The 19,261-nt window shown below is 36.8% G+C and overlaps 2 protein-coding genes across 2 annotated transcripts; one reads left to right on the top strand and one right to left on the bottom strand.

Annotated features, from left to right (window-relative positions):
- Nucleotides 1–298: 298 nt before the first annotated feature.
- LOC112515171 (subtilisin-like protease SBT2.4) lies at nucleotides 299–8,790 on the top strand. Its single transcript, XM_025121849.1, has 11 exons — nucleotides 299–434; nucleotides 616–628; nucleotides 2,372–2,516; nucleotides 2,601–2,998; nucleotides 4,131–4,226; nucleotides 4,310–4,379; nucleotides 5,133–5,415; nucleotides 6,276–6,616; nucleotides 7,313–7,580; nucleotides 7,979–8,251; nucleotides 8,378–8,790. The coding sequence occupies exons 1-11, from the start codon at nucleotides 299–301 to the stop codon at nucleotides 8,788–8,790; spliced, it is 2,436 nt and encodes an 811-aa protein (XP_024977617.1).
- A 16-nt stretch (nucleotides 8,791–8,806) lies between these two features.
- On the bottom strand, nucleotides 8,807–17,750 carry LOC112515180 (O-fucosyltransferase 15). The gene is made up of 10 exons (XM_025121857.1): nucleotides 17,350–17,750; nucleotides 14,590–14,679; nucleotides 14,419–14,518; nucleotides 13,196–13,257; nucleotides 12,741–12,829; nucleotides 11,628–11,748; nucleotides 11,392–11,535; nucleotides 10,906–11,225; nucleotides 9,792–10,032; nucleotides 8,807–9,308 (listed from the first exon to the last, which is right to left on the bottom strand). Exons 1-10 carry the CDS (start codon nucleotides 17,566–17,568, stop codon nucleotides 8,973–8,975), a joined length of 1,722 nt encoding a protein of 573 aa, XP_024977625.1. The 5' UTR covers nucleotides 17,569–17,750; the 3' UTR covers nucleotides 8,807–8,972.
- Between the last annotated feature and the right edge of the window lie 1,511 nt (nucleotides 17,751–19,261).

Below are 19,261 nucleotides of genomic sequence, written 5' to 3' on the forward strand. Positions count from 1 at the left end.
TATATATATATATATATATATATATATATATATATATATATATATATATATATTTAAAAAATCATTAAAATTTAATTACCACTTAAATAATTTTCCCCTTCACAAGAAACATGAACATATATATAACACGTTTTTAATCATCACAAAAGAACAAAAGCACCAAAAATACGACGGTTACACAAAGAAAAGCCAGCTGATTAACAACCTTTTTCACATTAAAAATGTTATTATATATATATATATATATATATATATATCATCACCACCAATATATAGATTGAAACCATCTCTCCTAATTATGTTAACAATGATGGTTTCGTCACGATTTCAACTTGTTTTTCTCTTCTTGTTCTGTACTGTTTGCGTCGGAGAAGAACGAGATATATATCTGGTATTGGTGGAGGGTGATCCACCCGTTGCGTTTTTTCAAGATAGTTTGGTTTCTCTTCAATCCCGCAAAAAGGTTGATCCCAACAAGTGAGTCATATATGTTTTTACTCGTAATGTTTCTGAATAACCGATATCTGTTATAGAATAACTGGAAAAGAACAATAATAGAATAGAGAGCAGGAATATGTAATATGTAATTCTCATTAATCATAAGCATTTTTATAGGGATGAGTTACAAGTAGATAACTACGAGATATTCCACGTTTAATCTAACTCTGATATATTTATCTCTATCATCATATCATTTAGACGATGACACACTTATCCTATAACAATATCTGTTTTTTTATTTCTTTTTTTGTGTAAAAACTTATAAATTTTATACTCAAGAAAAGGAGCAAAATGGTCCAAAAAAATTGTCATACAATTGTTTGGGGAATAAGACAAGAAACCGGTAAACTGTTCTCGGACCGGGCCTTGAAACGAGGTCCTAATCGGTTCGGCTTTAAAAAAATCATAACGTTCGTAATCTGTAAGGTTTTTAGTAACCGGGCCCGTACCTCTTGCAACTGGAACAGGTCCCAAGTTTTAAAATTTCTTCAACATAAAGAATTAAAATTCAAAATTTCCTTAAAAAATTGCATTAAATACTGAAAGTTTCTTCGTTTTGGAGATTAAAAATAATAATTTTATTATTAAAATATTCATTACAAATAACTGAAAATTATTTATATCTCTCCTACGCATTTAATTTAATTTTTAAATATTCTTTTTTTTAAGTATATAATATTTATATACGACAAATGCAACAAATAAACTTATCACCCATCTCATATTTTTTGAGGTTTGAAACCGCTAACCTTTTAGAAGGCCAAAAACTACGATACCTGTAGGCCAAAGACCCTTTGGTAATTTCAAATATTCTTGTGGATAGAAAAAATAAAAAAAAATCATTTTTCTCCTAATTAATCATTTTTGAATATTTCTCCAAATTTGGAGAATCTTTCTCTCTCCTATTTTTTTCGTTTTGGAGAATTTGTTACATCAAAAAACTATATAAAATCATCAAAATCTCCATTCTAGAAGTGTACTCGCGCAATGCAGCGAGATTATCTTGATTTTAATATTTCATTTTATTATTTATTTCAGTCGATGTTATAATATGGTCTTATGTGATTTTGAAAAAACGATGATGTTTTTATTTTTGAATAATATAAATTTGAAGATATCAAATTTGACAAAAATATATCGATATTAGTATCAAATTAACTATTTAAAATTCATGTTTTTTGTGTAACTTTTTAATTCAATTTTTTATTATAATTTAATTTATGTTCAATAACGAAGTAATTTGTATATGATTAATAACATAATTTTCTTATAAAGATAATAATTAATTATTTTGTTAGAACTCGATAATTATACTAATTATATTTTAGATGTTTTATATTTTAAAATGAGATGTTYATTCTCTATTTGATTATGTTTATCCGCAGTTATTATTACGAATTCAAACATGAAGCTTTAATAAGTTGTACTTATGCATAATTTACTTGTAATATTGAATTTTAAGTAATATGCATCAATATACAATACTTTATGCATAAAAAATGGTTTTTAAAAGTTTTTGTCAAATGTTTTATAATATAGTATGAATATGTTGAAATGCTATTAAAATTCAATATATAGTCATAAATTTGTTATCGATTTATAAGGGGAAATTGACCAAAATAGTCGATCTCTTCAACCAAATTCACTTTTAGCCTTTATTCTCAATTGAATTCCCATTTTAGCTTACGCATTTGCGTAAACTCAAACCTTACGCAAATGCATAAGACATTTGCGTGAACTCTAGCTTAAATAAGAATCCGGTTTCGAAAATAACTAAAAAACGAACCTGATTGAAAAGATCAGTTATTTTGACGAATTTCCGCATTTATAACTTTCTGTAATGAATTTATGAACACTTTTTTGGGATTAGTGAAGTGTTGAAGGCTCATGCAAAGCACTTGGAAGCATCCCATGATCAACTTCTACAAAGCACTTTAGAAGAAGGAGCTTACAACAAGCTTTATACCTTCAGCCACATTGTCAATGGCTTTTCTGTCCATACTACCCCTACTCAGGTCCTTTTTCTTATGTCCTTTTTGGTCATTTCACATCGCGTAATCCCTAATCTTCGATACCCTTTTCTGTCTTTTCACATACAGGCCAACAAGTTAAAAAATGCACCTGGAGTGAGACTTGTGGAGAAAGATAGAGGAGCTAAAATGATGACAACTTATACCCCTAAATTTTTAGGGTTACCCGAAGGAGTTTGGACGACGGAAGGAGGCGGTAGCAACGTCGGAGAAGGGATCGTGATCGGTTTTGTTGACTCGGGTATCAATCCGTTCCACCCGAGCTTCGCGTACGATCCGAGGGATCGGTACCCGAGCAATCGAACTCGGTTTCTCAGGGTTTGTGATGAGGGGCCTCATTTTCCCAAGAGTTCATGCAATGGGAAGATAGTTTCAGCAAGGTTTTTTGCAGCTGGTGCACAAGCAAGGGGATTTATTAATGCCTCAATAGATATCTTGTCTCCTTTTGATGCAGTTGGACATGGCAGGTAAATAAACTCACACACCCTCTTCATAGTTGGTGAGGTTTAAACCCTTAACCTCATAAGAGGCTAAAGACTCATATACTGCTAGAACAAAGATCCTTTGGTTTTTTTTCTTTTTTTTCTTATGGAGAGCAGAAAACAAAATTCTAATATTTTATTAAAAAAAAAGTTGTAAGGATTTTATATTTATTGGATATTTTAATAATACAATTAATGTTTTTTTTATTAACCTGGATATCCAACCCACCATGCGAGCCGACTAATCCCAGGACGACCACCTGCTTTGCAGATAGTCCGGAGTCACCGCATTTGAACATCCGTGTCCACAAGGGGATTTTTATTCCTCCTTGGATTTGAACCTGGGACCTCTTGGTACTTTTGACCTTTGGAGCCAAGCTCAAACCAATCAGGCACCACCATTGTGGTTAATGTTGGAATCTCTAGAATAGAAAAACAAAAGGTTGAATGCATTTTCTTGGCGATTTTGAGATTTCGTTCTCTATTTTGGAAAAAATTGAAGATGCTATTAAAACACCCTCTAAATACTTAGAAAATACAATAAGCGTTAGTTTATAAAAGGACAAATTGCATGAAAAAATAACGTATTTTAACTTGATTCCTGTTTTGGGTAACGTACTTTTAGAACTTTCATTTTAGTACCTAAGATGTAAAATTTTAGGCATTTAAGTACCGGGGTAAGTCGTTGAAGCATTAATCGGTTACCATGCTGATGTGACGAGTGATGGGATGAAATTGGGTTGAATAACAAAAAATACCGAGTTGGATACCACATCACCCGCCACATCAGGATGGTAACTGGTTAATGTTTCAACCTGTTTCTCAGGTACTTAAATGTTTAAAACTTTTACATCATAGACACCAAGATGGAAGTTTTGAAAGTACGTTACCTAAAATAGGAATCAAGTTAAAATACGTTATTTTTTTATGCAATTTGCCCTTTATAAAAATGACCTTCACATAAAGTCATTTAGTTATAAAGCCCTAGCTACGTCTGTATGACGTGCAGGCAAACCAAGCCACGATGCAAGGAACGTGCACAATGTTCGGTTTGGGTTGGTTCTTAGCAATTCCAACTTTTCGCAACTTAACCGACCCTAAAAACGGTTGTTTTCAGTCACGTAGCATCAACGGCTGCCGGAAACCACGGAGTTCCGGTGGTTGTCAATGGTTTCTACTATGGACGAGCCAGCGGGATGGCGCCACGTGCACGGTAACGAGTCGAATTTCGTAGCTTCTGCTATTCTCGTTATACATTTGACTTCTTGCTGATTGTATTAAGATCATTTTATACAGAATTGCTGTTTACAAAGCTATATATCCAAGTGGAGGAACTGCAACAGATGTTCTTGCAGCAATTGATCAGGTGAAAAGGGTCATTTTGATAAATGAACTTAAGGGTGCATTTGGTATTCAAACAAGATAAAATAGAACATGATAGGATTGGACAAAACATAACAGGACAGAACAGTTGTTCAAGTTCAAGGCAGAACTAGACAGGACAAAACAGATAAAATGACCATTTTACCCATAAATAAAATTTAAAGAATGAATAAAATGAAAAGAAGGCTTATTTGATGTTTTAGAAGAGAATTAGATTTTATTTTGAGGTTATATTGGTAAAACATAAGTCTGTTCCACCTTGTTCTAGCTCGTTTTATGGGGTGGGGGTGTAACACGTCTGTTTCACTTTGTTTCACTCTGTTCCACATAAAAGTCTTGTCAAATTTGGAATTATTCTGTCCTATCCACTGTACCAAATGCACCAATGAGCTTTCAAATAGGAATATGATGTTCTAAAACTTTCTTTTAGCTCAATGACATTCGTCAGACCTGCCTATGATGTTATACAGTCTGCCCTTGGTTCAAAACAGTTTGCTCCTTTGACGGTGTTTTTTTAAATCCATGACCTTCTGACAGGTTTTTAGACATTCTTGTGTATGGGAGTGACATTCTCAAACTTGTCAAAAGGTCATGGATTTTAAAGAATTTGGTAGAAGGTCATTAAATCAAAGGACCCCCTCCCCCTACATCTGCTTGTGCTCACAAAGAATATGATAATAAACCAAATGAACCCAGTATATCTCACTTGAATATAAAGAAACTGGCAATGGTGCAGGCGACGAAGGATGGAGTTGATATCTTAACGCTCTCCATCGGCCCAGATGAACCACCACAGAATAGACTAACCGTCTTAAGCATGTTTGACATATTTATGTTGTTTGCGCGCAAGGCTGGAGTTGTTGTGGCTCAAGCCGTTGGGAACCATGGTCCAGGCCCATACACAACTGTTTCGTACGGTCCGTGGGCTGTCGGGGTGGCTGCTTGCGACACCGACAGAGCCTACCCTAGTTCGCTCGTTCTTGGAAATGGCATGAGAATCGGTGGAATTGGATTATCAGGTACTCTCACTTTCTAATTCTCACTTCAACAAAATTGGTTTTATGGGACACTTAAAATGTGCAAGTGTCATAATAAAATACTTTATAGGACTTAAGTTTATAGGACCAAACCAAAAAGCGTCTTATCTAGAAGTGTTACAATAGGTTTATAGGACGCTTTTAGGCGTTTTAACAAGTTTTTAGGACGTTTTTAAAATAAAGTGTTGTATTAACTATTTTATATGACACTATTTGAAAAGTGTCTTATAAACACAACTATCCTATAAAAAAAAGGTTTATAGGATTTTTCTCAAATATCTTCTATAAAATAGCTAATACAACACTTTATTTTATAAGCATCCAAAAAAGGTTGTTAAAACTCTCAAAAGAGTCCTATAAACCTATTGTAACGTTTTTAGATAAAACGTTTTATCGTTTGGTCCTTTAAACTTAAGTTCTATTAAAATGCTTAGACATTTTAGACATCCTATAAAGCCAATTTTCTTGTAGTATCTATTTCTATTTCTCGTTCTTGAGACAGAGGTAAAGGCTACGTACATCCTGCCCCAGACTCTACTTTCGGATGGGATATACTGAGTTTGTTTGTTTGGGTTTACTGCCTAATTCCAAGACCTAGACTCTACTTTCGAGTGGGATATACTGGATTCGTTTCGTTAGGTTCCAAATTTGGGTACCCTAACCAACTAAATCAAACGAGCCAGGTATATCCCTGGAGGCGAGGTATTGAGGGTAAGATGTACGCATACCTGATCTCTATCTCGAAAAGTAAAGCAGTTGTTTCCATGAAACCCTCGCCTTGAGATTTCTGGGACTCAAAAAAATGTACAATAACCCAAGTGGCACACTCTTGCCATCAACAGGACCGAGCTTTGGAGAAGGGTTACTACAATATAAGTTGGTTTTAGCAAAAGATGCGATCTTGGCACACGGAGATTTTCCGAGGACTCCGGATTTCATAGATGAATGTCAACATCCAGAGGCACTAGACCCTGTAATCGTGCAAGGAAGTGTTGTTATATGCACGTTTTCCGCAGGGTTTCTTAACGGGTCTTCAAATCTAAAGACCATAATCAACACGGCTAGGATCCTAGGGTTCATGGGTTTCGTGTTCGTTGCTAATCCTACTTATGGCGATTTCATAGCCGAGCCTTATCCGTTCTCTATTCCTGGAATAATGATCCTGAAAGCTAGTGATACACAGGTCTGAATCTCTCTCTCTATACACACACACACACACACACATATATATATATATATGTGATGATGATTCCTGCTCACACTCTTACACAAGTTCGGGGTCTTCATGGAAACAATAATTTTACTCTTTGTGGTATAGGTCTATGTAGATCTCACACATCCCGATCCTACTTTTGATTGGGATTTACTAATTCCATTCGGTTTTGGATAATATATATATATATATATATATATATATATATATAAGTAATTTATCCAAGACATGCATAGAAACTAGGAAACATCTTCAGTTACTTGTATGCATTGTACATACAGTACAGATGAACATTTATGAGGGTGTTCCTCGGTTTTTCATTTTTGGGAGTTTTCCTATGAACCTCAATCTATATATATGCATATATATAGGGCTGGGTTCTGGTGAGAAGGGAAGTTATGGTGAGAAACGTAGAAAGAGAGATCTCCGCCCTTGGATCAGTCCTAATAGAATGTCAACACTAAGAAGGTGCCCCGAGATGCACCGGATCAATTCATTTCCAAAGCACAATTCATGGGTGGGCATGAGATTAAAAGTGATCAAGGATTTAGATCTCTTCTTACGCTTCTCACCTTGACTCTTTTTCTCACATGATCTTTCACCTATATATGTATATATATCAACTGCAAGTGGCTGAAATGACTTAAAATTATCATGTTTTTGCAGATTATATTAGACTACTACGAGAAACAAACGGAAAGAAACGATAAAGGAGTTGTAATGGCGTACCATGGGCGAGCAGCAATACGAGAAGGAAGAATTGCTACCTACAATGAGAAATCTCCGGTGGTTAGCAGATTTTCATCGAGAGGACCAAACTTCATCGATGTCAAAAGAAACCCGACAGATTTGCTGAAGCCTGACATTTTAGCTCCTGGCCACCAGATTTGGGCTGCTTGGAGTCCCATGAGTGTCCAAGATCCCATTTTGAAAGGTAAGAGTTGTTCGAGTCCCACACCGCGTAAACACTGAGTGGCCATCAAACCTATACATACATACATATATATATATATATATACATACATATATATATAGGGTCAATGAGGAACACTCTGGTAACTGTTCATCATTTGGTCGGTATGCACATATAAAAACCAAAAAGAACAGCTTCAATTACTTTTATGCACATGTGCATTTTATCCGAATGAACAGTTACCAAGGTGTTCCTTAGTATTTCATCTTTTTGGGGTTTTCCCGTGAACCTCCCTCCTTCCCTCTCTCTCTCTCTCTCTCTCTCTATATATATATATATACACATATGTAGATATACATATGTGTGTGTGTGCGCGCCTCCCATCTCTCTATATGATGCTAAAGTTTAGAAGTTTTCAGGTTCGAACTTTGGATTGGTTTCGGGTACAAGTATGGCGACGCCTCATATTGCCGGGGTAGCTGCATTGATCAAGCAACGGAATCCTTCATGGTCACCATCGATGATTGCTTCTGCATTGGCAACCACTGCAACCACCCATGACAACCATGGGGAACCATTAATGGCTCAAGGATCCGAACTCTACAGATTGATCCGTTCTACGCCTTTCGATCATGGTGCGGGTCTAGTTAATCCCTCCCAAGCCATCGATCCTGGCCTCGTTCTTACGTCAGGTGATCTTACAAATTCTAGATCGTATATCTTACTCGAAAGTAGAGTCTGGGGATGAGATGTATGCAGACTTGTCTTCTTCCTCAAGGAATACAACGGATTCTTGTACTAACCTAATTATGGGACAGGTTTTGAAGACTACATGAGTTTCTTGTGCTCATTGCCGAACACTGATCCGGAGATCATCAAGACCGCAATCGGTGAACCATGCACCAACTCGTTCCATGCACCATCAGACCTAAACATCCCTTCGCTAACCATTTCGGCACTCGCGGGATCGCAGTTGGTAAGAAGGTCTTTCAAGAATGTCGCTGGAAAGGTGGAGACGTATGTGTGTGCGGTGGTGCCGCCTAATGGAGTGGCGGTCGAATTACACCCGCCATGGTTCACCATTGGTCCGGATGGTACCCAAGATGTGGAAGTGAAACTTAACGTTACACAAGTACAAGATACGTTTAGCTATGGTGAGATTGTATTAACAGGAAGTTTGAAACACATCGTAAGGATACCGCTCTCTATATTACCCGTCTCCTTGTCATAATCGTACGAGTTAAAAATCAATAAATGCGTTATCTTTTTATATATATTATCACAAAAGCTATTACTTTTACATTCATCGTATCTCGTTGATTAGAACCTATCTGATCATATAACATACATATGGCGAAAGATTAATGTAATAAACGAATGAGAGAGTAGTGAAAAAACGACAATTACCAGAAACTATCGAGGACGAAAAGGTAAAGTAGCTTCTTGCGTATTGCACATACATTCGCTGCAACGAGGGTATCTATATACACTCCTTCCTACGGGCCGTGCAAAGATCCGTTTGTTTTGTCTCACGGCTTTTCTGATTCGGGTCTCGAAAACTTTCCACTCGATTGTGTTGTTCTTCATGAATATGTCTGCGAGTCTGCGTTTATTTGGTCGAATTGTCGGCATTTTCCCGCCACCGTAGTACACTCGGTAACCGGATACTAAAGACGATAGTTGACTTCCGGAGTCGGTCATGGCGAAAACATCGGCTGCTGTACAGGCTATGAAGTCTAGTGCCGCTAGCTGCAAAGAGTATATAGAATCAGAGACCCATACAGCTGCTTTGAATTACTTCTAATCCGGGCAAAAAGAGTATATTCACAAAAATAGTCGCTCTACTCATCGGAGCAGAGGACAGGTCTGTATGCATCCCGCCCCCGGTCCCCAGACCCCACCTCCATGTCGGAGGGTCAGGGGGAAAATCGCAAAAAAAATAAAAAATTAAGAACACCCTGGTAACTGTTTATCTGGAAGGTATGTACACGTGCATACAAGTAATTTGTAAGTAATTTGTCCGGTATGCACACGTGCATAAAAACCAAAAAACAGCTTCAATTACTTGTATGCACATGTGCATACCGTCTAGATGAATGATTACCGGAGTGTTCCTTAGTTTTTTTAATTTTTTGGGGGTTTTCCCCTACACCTCCCTCCCAGGTCGGATATACAGGGCTCATTTGGAGTGAAATGTTGTAGTTTTGTGAGAGAAGTGAATACGGGATATACCTGAGATGAGAAGTTCAAGAACGGTTTAATTTCAGATGACGATAGCAAGTTCTCTTTAGTAACCATATTAGGAAATAACGAGGTCAAAGCAGTCAATCTTGATTTTCCTCCATAAATATGTGCACCCGCCAAAAATATTCGGGTATCACGCTTGAAACCAAGGCCCGCAAGCATAAGCACGGCTTCCTCGGGCATTAATGGGCATAGACCGTCCGCCTTAAGTGTTTCTGGCGAGGGTATCCTGAAAAACGTTGAAGGGAAGCTTTAGAGTTTTAGATGGGTAGGGGCAGGTTCATGTGAGAACCGTAAATATCTTGAGAAGCTGGAAATCAACTATTTCGTGAATCATTCATGATGAATAACCCTATAATATTACTGAACATTATTCATCATGGATATCATACATTTTTCATCATTCATGATGAATATCATACATTTCCATTATTCATGATGAATATCATGAATATCTATCACGATATTCATCCTGAATAATTCATGAATAATTGGCTCAAGTTCTCAAAATATTTACGGTTCTCATATGAACATGCCCCTTGAGAGAACATACTACAAGTATTCCTTCTCGGTTCAAAATAAATCAAACCAAACAAGCCAAGCATATCCCACTCGAAAGCATGGTCGGGAGACGGGATGTACACAGATTTGTCCTCTACCCTAAAGGCTATAGCCTTTGAGATTTAGAGGGCAGAGACGTGTTCAAATGAGAACCATAAATATTTTGACAAGCCGGAACCAACTATTTCATGGATTATTCATGATGAATAGCCCTATAACATTAACGAACATTATCCATCATGAATATCATACATTTTTCATTATTCATGATGAATATCATGAATATCTATCACCATATTCATCATGAATAATTCACGATTCTCTATTCATGTTCGGTTCAAAATAAACCAAACCAAACCAAACCAAACAAACCCAGTATATCCCACTCGAAAACGTGGTCTGGGGCCGGGATGTCACATGTCCTCTACCAAAGGGTAGAGCAGTTGTTTCCATGAAGACCCCGGGCTTGCGCTAGAGTGTGATTGGTTCGAAAATGAACACAATAATTGATTCATTATGAATACTAACGGTTCATTCATACTTAGTGGTGTTCTTTAGCTCCACTAATCCAGGAAAATGAACTTCACGATATGCTTCGAGCTCCTTCTTTTCTTCTTCACCGCCACCAAAATCACATAAAGAATGAGCCACCATATCGATTTCAAACCTTAGGTGCAAACCCAAGTATCTGAATTCTTTTTTGATTTTTCCCTTTCTCTTGGCAAATGGTCCAACCAGGTATTCATCTAATGATCCCGCGTGTCTTGCATTCTGACGCATTCTCTTAACGAGCAAAGCGGCAGTCGCTTGTATTTTTGGAGTAAATCGAAGTGCATGAAAATTACATCTGCATCGGAGTCTCTGTATGAAGTTCCCAAATAACAAAGAAACGTTTAATCAAGACCATCCATAATCATACTCACACTATCATCTCCGTTTGAACAATCAAGATTTGAAATTTAAGTTCACGATACCGAAACAAGACTCCATAGGTAGGTATTTAACAACGGATCTAATATATTGGTACCTGCAAGTGATAGGGTATCGGATCCGATGCCAAACGATTACCGAACCCCACAAAGTGGACTACTCTATTCTTCATTAAAAGCGGAAGAATATGTTTCAGATAAAAACTGGGCTTCGCCTCTTTCCCAATGTCAGCATCCGTTACCTGCCATTTTCAAAATGAACGCAAAAAATCAATATTTTTTAGCAAAACACACGTTAAAGACAACTACTTTTTGAGTGAGATAAATTACTCACCACACTACCAATGGCTTCAAGATCCAATGACTGTAACTCCTTTGGTAACTCCTTCACTATACGGATATCGGGCTTCAGGTAGTCGATAAAATAGTCCTCCTGATATATATCTCCGAATTGACTATAAAATAATGAAATTTGACCGTCACAATAGCATTTACAAAAAGCTGATTTTATGATAAAGGTAGGGGTGCATAATCTTTACTCCCCATTAGAGCTGTTCACGGGCGGTACGACCCATTAAGACCCAGCCCATTCGGCCCGTTAGAAAAGAGGGCTTGGACAACCATTCTAAAAAATATGGACAGGTCTAGGTGGGATTATTAAAATTAATGGGCAGGCTTGGGCAGTGAAGAAAAAATTCTAACAAGCCCGCCCACTCGCGCCCAGCCCATTATGTAATTATAGCTAATTAATTTTTTTATATAATTAAGATGCTTCTAAATTAGCAAAACGACATAATTTTTGCAAAAAGTTAATAAACCTAAAGCGAGTAGCATATTGGAACAGTAGGAATAACAAAATATAGAAACCACCCCAAAATCCCCCAACAACCCCCTGGTTCAACCCCAAATGAAACTTAGCGGTTGTTTACCTTTTTTTCATTAAGCCCTATATGGGTTAAATTGTCTGTTTGGATAAGTATGTCTGATTGAGGGACGAGAGACCGAGGGGTTCAAGCGAGGCAACGAGAGAGGGTTTGATCATTTCTGATGCATTTCTGGCATTAATTTGTTTGAGGTGGCTTAATGGGCACAACCGCACAAGTGAGGGGTCCTGGCTTATTCCATATACCCGTTTTGGCTTAATGACTTAACGATTAAGCCATAAAGAAACGCTCCTGTATGGCTGAGAGATTAAGCCGTCCAGATCATTAAGCTCGATAAGCTGCAAGTAAAACCCCTTAATACTCACTCCGGCCCAAAATAAGTGTCTACTTTCCAATTCTACCCTAAAGTATGAGATGGGGAAATTCATTACTCCCTCTATTATTAAGGGCAAAATCGTCATTTAGTTAATTAAAAAGTGTAATAATCACACATTTCTAAAACCGTGTCTTTTTCATAACGGACGTTTATTATGGGAAGGAAGAGGTATATAACAAGTTATTACCTCGTATCTCTCCAAACGGTACTGAACATAAAGCTGGGAATGACGAGGGTTGCATTAAGCAATCTTGCAACTGCAACAATATTGCAGACCTGTTGTTAAACCAAGAGTGAGGTTGAACATCGTGATACAATAAACGTGGAAAAATCCATTCTTGCAAACCTAGTTACAAACTAAATATCATAAAAGGGAAGGGGTTCAAAACAGAACACCTTCATTTTACGAAAATGCGAGAACACCCTTTTACCGCAGTGAATCACATGTGATAATGAATCATAGGGGGGCGACCTGTCGCACGACCCTAGGTCGCGGGCCAAGTCGCCCCCACACCATCACAGTATTATCGATTTACTATAGTAAAAGAGTGTTCTCGGGTTTTCGTAAAATGAAGGTGTTCTCGTTTGAACCTCCACCTATCATAGAAAGTGGCAAGAAATGCAATAATAGGCATAACTTACAGCTACTCGCTGCTGGTTTATACCGCCATTTGCAGTAACCATAATGTAACCATTGTTTCCCTCTGAAAAAACACAATATAAAAACCAAATTCAGTCACATCGTATGCATGTAACAAAAGATACTCCTTCCGTCAATGAAAAATGCAAGGTTGGACTTGACACATAGTTATTGAGCAAAAGGTTGATCATTGGCCTCAGAAGGAACCCTCCCCCTAGGAACCACATGTGAGGAGGCATTTCAGAGTTGACTCGGCGGCTGAGGCTAGCAGAGGGGTTCAAGCTCGTCTCCGCATGATTCAAACTTGAACCTGTTGTGTATTTGAGCAAAGTTGCTCCGACCCTTTGCCAACTGAGCTACGCCCGAGGGCACTTGACGCATAGTGTAACGCAAGTGTTTTAGGCTATGCTTGGCAAAATAGCTAATAAGCTAGTTGTTGGCTGAAAAACTAGTCATTGTGGGTGAAAAGTAGTCATGTTGGGTGAAAACTAGCTAATAAGCTAGGTCACAATGTAGAATGACTTAAAGAACATGTTGAAAAATTAATTGGAAAAATATAAGGGGTATAATTGGAAGGAAAAGAAGTGGAAAAAGGTGTTTGGAGATTATGAAAATGCTATTTGAAGTAGCTTTTCAAAATGCTAGCTTATGCTAAGCCAAACAAGGCTTTCTCAATAAGATCAAAAAATAAGCTAGCTTTCTCAATAAGATCAAAAAATAAGCTATCTTTTGGTTGCCAAATATGGCCTAACTACTAGTCAAATGTATTAAAAACCCTTCCAAATAATGATGACGTAGAGAAATTTCTGGACCCAAGTCAATGAAATCTATTAATTGTAACGGAGAAAGTTCCATTAGGATCCCAAAATTGATTAGGAACCCGAGAACCACCCACAACTCGTCACAGGTCCCTCTTCAAGATGAATATTCAACATGAATCACACATTCATGATGAATATGTTACAACATTAACGATGAATTAACGCGTACATACTCCTGATGAATATGTCATGTGTCGTTCTGTGGGTGGTTACCAGGTTCTTAATAAATTTTAGGTTCCTAACTGAACCTCCCCCCATTGTAATGATGGCAGTGGGTAAGTATGTAATAGTAGTCAAAAAAGAAAGAAATGTTACAATTTTCACGGGAGGACCCAAAATGGAAAATGTTTCAACTTTGATGAAACAGATGAAGTGTGTGTGTGTGTAGAGAGAGAGAGGTTCACCACTAGGTTTCCAAACGCGTTGATCGGCACAAGGTTGCCAGGATGAAGCAACAACGTGATAGGGTTCCAACCATAAATCTTTGGGCTCGGTAGACTTATACTGATTCAGAAAACAGCCAAAATAAGCAACAAAGATGACAACCGTTTCTTGAAAAAATTATCTAAACTTACCTCTGCTAAAGCATGAGCAGCTTTATACAACAGTCTTGCATAAGCCGTTTTCTGCGGTTTCTTCCCTTTACCAATCTTTCTCAGTTCTTCCTGAGATTCATCAAAAGAATGTGTGGTGTGAATTGACCTGATGACCCACTAACTTGCACAAATAAAATTGAGCATAAGAGTTTGTAAACCCTATACTTCACATAGCTTTCTTTTCCCCTTTTTTTAAAAAAAGGTTATCATGATATGTGGAATGTTAAGTGAGAAGACACCCGCCACACCAAATAGAGAGATAAGAAGGCTACTGTGTGCATGATATGAAACCCCAAGTCGTTAAATGATGACAAGGATTTGTCCTTTAGATACCAGAGTCTTACGAGGGAGTCTTAAGGGGCCATTTACCAAATGCTTACCGGGCAAAAGTTATAGCTTATAACCCTCATTTACCTTGTCGGGTAACATTTTAGGCCATCAAAATGGATTGATTGTGAGTGTCTCTTACCCAATAAGCACTATTTGGGTAAGGGTCTTCTCCCTCACTTACCAGGTTAAGAACCTCGGTTATCGTCATGCCTCTTACAGGGTAAGATTCTAGGTCCTTGCCATGCTCACCTAGTAAGGTAAGTGACCTCGTAAGCATTTGGTAAACGGCCCCTTAGTTTTTCTACCTCTCTGTCTAGTAACGAGGGATCGTGTGAGAATAACAAATATAGTGAGAATGGTGTGAACAATTCTAAGCCCTTGGATGAGTTGACCTTTTAATCTAACTTAATATGTTTCAACTACATTCATCCATCTCCAATTACCTTCAATTATGTTCATCTACCTTCAATTTCACTCTTAAGTCATTTCACGAACTTCTTTACATACATTTAATCACTTTCACACGCATGAATTGTTAAAGTTTTGGTTATGATGATAAAAATAGGTAAATAAAGGTAGTTGGATGTAGATGAAGGTTTTGTTCTCACCATAACTCTTATTCTCATAGGAACCCAACCCTCTGTCTAGAATAGTATCTACTTGTGTGACATTGCTATTCTGCACCAGTCTTAGCTTTTCTTCTTGTACTAGTAGTTGTCAGTACTGCATTGTGTTCCTTTTTTGTTTGTTTTTAGCCTATTTTCCTCACATGTGTCCGTGCTGCCTATTCTGTTTTTGTGCCTGTTGAAAATTGCACACACTCCTACAGTATCTTGTTCTCTTGTTTCTTTTGATTTTTCGTTTTACAAGTGGGGGTCTTTACAGAATTATCCTCTCTACATCTTGGGGTAGAGGAAAACTTTGTGTATTACCCTACCCCAAGACCCTCCCTCTGCATGGAATGTACTGGGTTTGATTTGGTTTCGTAAGAATGTGTTACCTTTCCTTAGGGGGACAATTTAGCCTCTGTTTGAGCCTTGAGGGGCATGTTCAAGTTCCACTCCCACATAACCCAGACATGAACCATCAAACCAATATATATGTAGGAACCTCCCGTCTTTGTAAGGGCGAATTTAGAGAGAGGACTCAAAGGGGTTCCACATATCCATCCTATCATAGTATCAGGGCCAGGCTATGCTGTTAATTGCGGTGATATTGCGCCGCTGTTGCGGTGATATCTCAGATAGAGGGCTTGTGCAAAATATCGGTGGTAAAATTGCGGTTAAAATTGCGCTAGCGCAATTAGCAGTGCAATTTACCACAATTTTGACCGCTATTTAGTGAAAATTTCATTCTCAATTAACGCAATGCTTGAAGATGCCAGACTAGGGTAGCAGACTAGGGGGACATACGGCTAGCTGGGGTGGGGAAGAGTGGGAAGCTAGCCTAAACGAAGAAGTGAAAGTATTAGATGATGTTGACTCAGATGTTGAACCTATTGCTTGTGATTAGCTCGTTTGTGCACACTTTTCCTATTTTGCAAATGATATGTTTATGTAGACATATTATATATAATTATATATAATTCTAAGAAATATTATATGAACCGCTATTTCAAATATCGGTCCCGACCGCAATTTTGTATTTTCACCGCTATAACAGCATAGGGGCCAGGTCTAGCACCACCTCACGACTCGACAAACTATTTTGCCTCCATTCTTAGGGGCACCATCTAGCCTTCCGGTGTGTTGGAGTCCCACATAAGCTAGACATGAACCATCAAACATGTATATATGTAGGAACCTCCCCTCTATCTGTAAGGGCTAATTTAGAGAGAGGACACAAAGGGGTTCCACATATCCTATCATGGTATCAGATTTCAGGTCTAGCACCACCTAAGGACTCGACACACTATTTTTCCTCCGTTCATGGGGGCACCGTCTAGCCTCTTTTCAAGGGGCATATTGGAATCCCACATAAGCTAGACAAGAACCATCAAACCTGTATATATGTAGGAACCTCCCCTCTATCTGAAAGGACTAATTTAGAGGGTGGATTCAAAGGGGTTCACATATCCCTATCATGTAAGGGCTGTCTTAGAAACACAGTGGCGCACACACACACTTGGATGAGAGCTGAGAATGAATTGTGAACAAAATCAAGCTAAAATAAGTTATTTATTCAATTATACAACAAAATGCAGAAGGAAATCACCATTACAACATTCAATTTCAGCTCAAACGATCGAGGATCCAAAGTTAAACGACTGATAGAACCCAAAATAATTGATTTTTCGATCGAAGCAACCAAATTTTGCCCAAATTAGTGAGGTTTTAGAACAATTTAACTCGAAACATCAAAGATCCACCACAGAAATATAAAAATGAACAGAGAAATCTATTCAATTACCGGAACTGAGATTTTGGAAGAATTCGACTTCATGAACCGTAATTTGAGGCCTTTAACAGGACCCGAATCTTGGATCCGAGAAATCATCCAAAAATTCATAACAATGAAGAATGCAAGCAGAATCCCAAATGCTAATCGGCTTCGATTCGAAGCTATTTTGAAACCCATCATTTTCTTCCTCATCATTATATGCATCTTCTGCTGCTGTTTTTGCTCCATATTTACAGAACCCAACGAAAAGCTACAAGAAATCGAACTAATCTATATCCAAACAACGATCCATATCCAGAATCAGTGATGATATTTGTGGATTTGCAGTCTGGGTTTTGGTCACTGGAAGCAAACCAAATTGAGGGATGTGTGGAGTCAGATTTTGTAGAGATTTGTTGGATTGCGATGGGGGGTTTTGCAAATCTTTCTTTGTTGGGATGAAAATGAAAGCAAAAATTCCCAAAAAAAGGATTTTTTTTTTTTTTGCATGTCACTTCTTTTCATATGCTTTCTTTGTAGAATTTGCAACTTTTGATGGTGTAATTAATTCATATGCATTTATTGAATCTTGATTAAGAAATCAAAATTTTAGTTTTTTTATAAAATGTATTTTCATTCCATCATAAAATAACGCACATGAATTATATGTTGGATAAATTACATCAAAAAGTAACGTAGTTTAACTCGATTCCTATTTTGAATAACGTATTCTCGAAACTTTCATTTTAGTATCTAAGATGTAATATTAAACATTTAAGTATTCGGGTAACTAGTTGAAGCATTAATCGTTTACCATGTTGATGTGACGAGTAATATGGTATCAAACTCAGTATTATTTGCTATTTAACTCAATTTCATCTCATTACTCGCCACATCAGCATGATAACCGATTAATGTTTCAACTTATTACACAAGTATTTAAAATTTTACATCTTATGTACTAAAATAAAAGTTTTAAAAGTACGTTACCCGAAATATGAATCAAGTTAAAGTATTTTACTGTTTAATACAATTTACCCTTATATGTTATATACTAAAAAAGTATTTATTAATTACATACATTTTTTATTGAATATTTTGGGATTGTTATGATATTTTCATCATGAATTTTTATTTTTAATTTATTATTTAATTTGACTAATTACTAAAAATTGGTTAAAAATAATCTAGTTCATATAAGTACTTATGTTTTGTCCATGTAAAGCGTTCATACGTTGGGTTGATCGGCTTGAATACATTTGAACAACCTAACTTAATGCTTACAGTTTGAAAAATATTAACTCAATCCAAACCAAAATGCAACCAATCCAACTCAAATCGTACGGGTTAATCGAGTCAGTCGGGTTGGTTTGGTTGATATTTTGATACATTAAAATATTTTTCTAACCTTGAATATGTATTTTCTTTGCTCATTATTTTTTTTTCATCATCAATAATTTGATACAACTTATCTATACTTCTTGTATATATCACATTCAATTAATTTTCTCAATTTACATATATATGTTCACAGTTACATAACATATATACGAATGAGTTATATATAGATGGAGAATAGATTGAAAAAAAAAAAATATATATATATATATATATATATAAAGAGCGTACATGGTAAGTGTAATTGTCAGATGTATATATTAATATAAACTCAACAATCATATTAAATCCAATAAATAAAATGATATCTGGTTCATTGGGTTGGATAAAGTTCAAATAATAGTAACATAATACCTACAGTTTGAACATTTTACAATTCGATTAGATATCGGGTTGTTTCGAGTTGGGTTATTTCGCATTAGGACCATGTGTAGATATATAATTTTTAATTTTATATATATATATATATATATATATATTTATAAAAGTAATAATTCTTTGTGTAGCTATATATTTTTAAATTAATAATCCTAATTTAGTAAAT

This window comes from Cynara cardunculus (assembly GCF_001531365.2).
Source record: "Cynara cardunculus var. scolymus isolate 2C chromosome LG 1, CcrdV1, whole genome shotgun sequence".
Taxonomy (NCBI): Eukaryota; Viridiplantae; Streptophyta; class Magnoliopsida; order Asterales; family Asteraceae; genus Cynara; species Cynara cardunculus.

Excerpts from the sequence above, each read along its gene's own strand:
- LOC112515171 (XM_025121849.1), top strand. The coding sequence starts at position 299 with ATGTTAACAATGATGGTTTCGTCACGATTTCAACTTGTTTTTCTCTTC. Across the intron at positions 4,380-5,132 it reads TTCTTGCAGCAATTGATCAG|GCGACGAAGGATGGAGTTGA; the intron begins GTGAAAAGGGTC and ends GCAATGGTGCAG. Across the intron at positions 8,252-8,377 it reads TGGCCTCGTTCTTACGTCAG|GTTTTGAAGACTACATGAGT; the intron begins GTGATCTTACAA and ends ATTATGGGACAG.
- LOC112515180 (XM_025121857.1), bottom strand. The coding sequence starts at position 17,568 with ATGGAGCAAAAACAGCAGCAGAAGATGCATATAATGATGAGGAAGAAA. Across the intron at positions 14,519-14,589 it reads CTGCTCATGCTTTAGCAGAG|TATAAGTCTACCGAGCCCAA; the intron begins GTAAGTTTAGAT and ends TTTCTGAATCAG. Across the intron at positions 11,536-11,627 it reads TTGAAGCCATTGGTAGTGTG|GTAACGGATGCTGACATTGG; the intron begins GTGAGTAATTTA and ends TGAAAATGGCAG.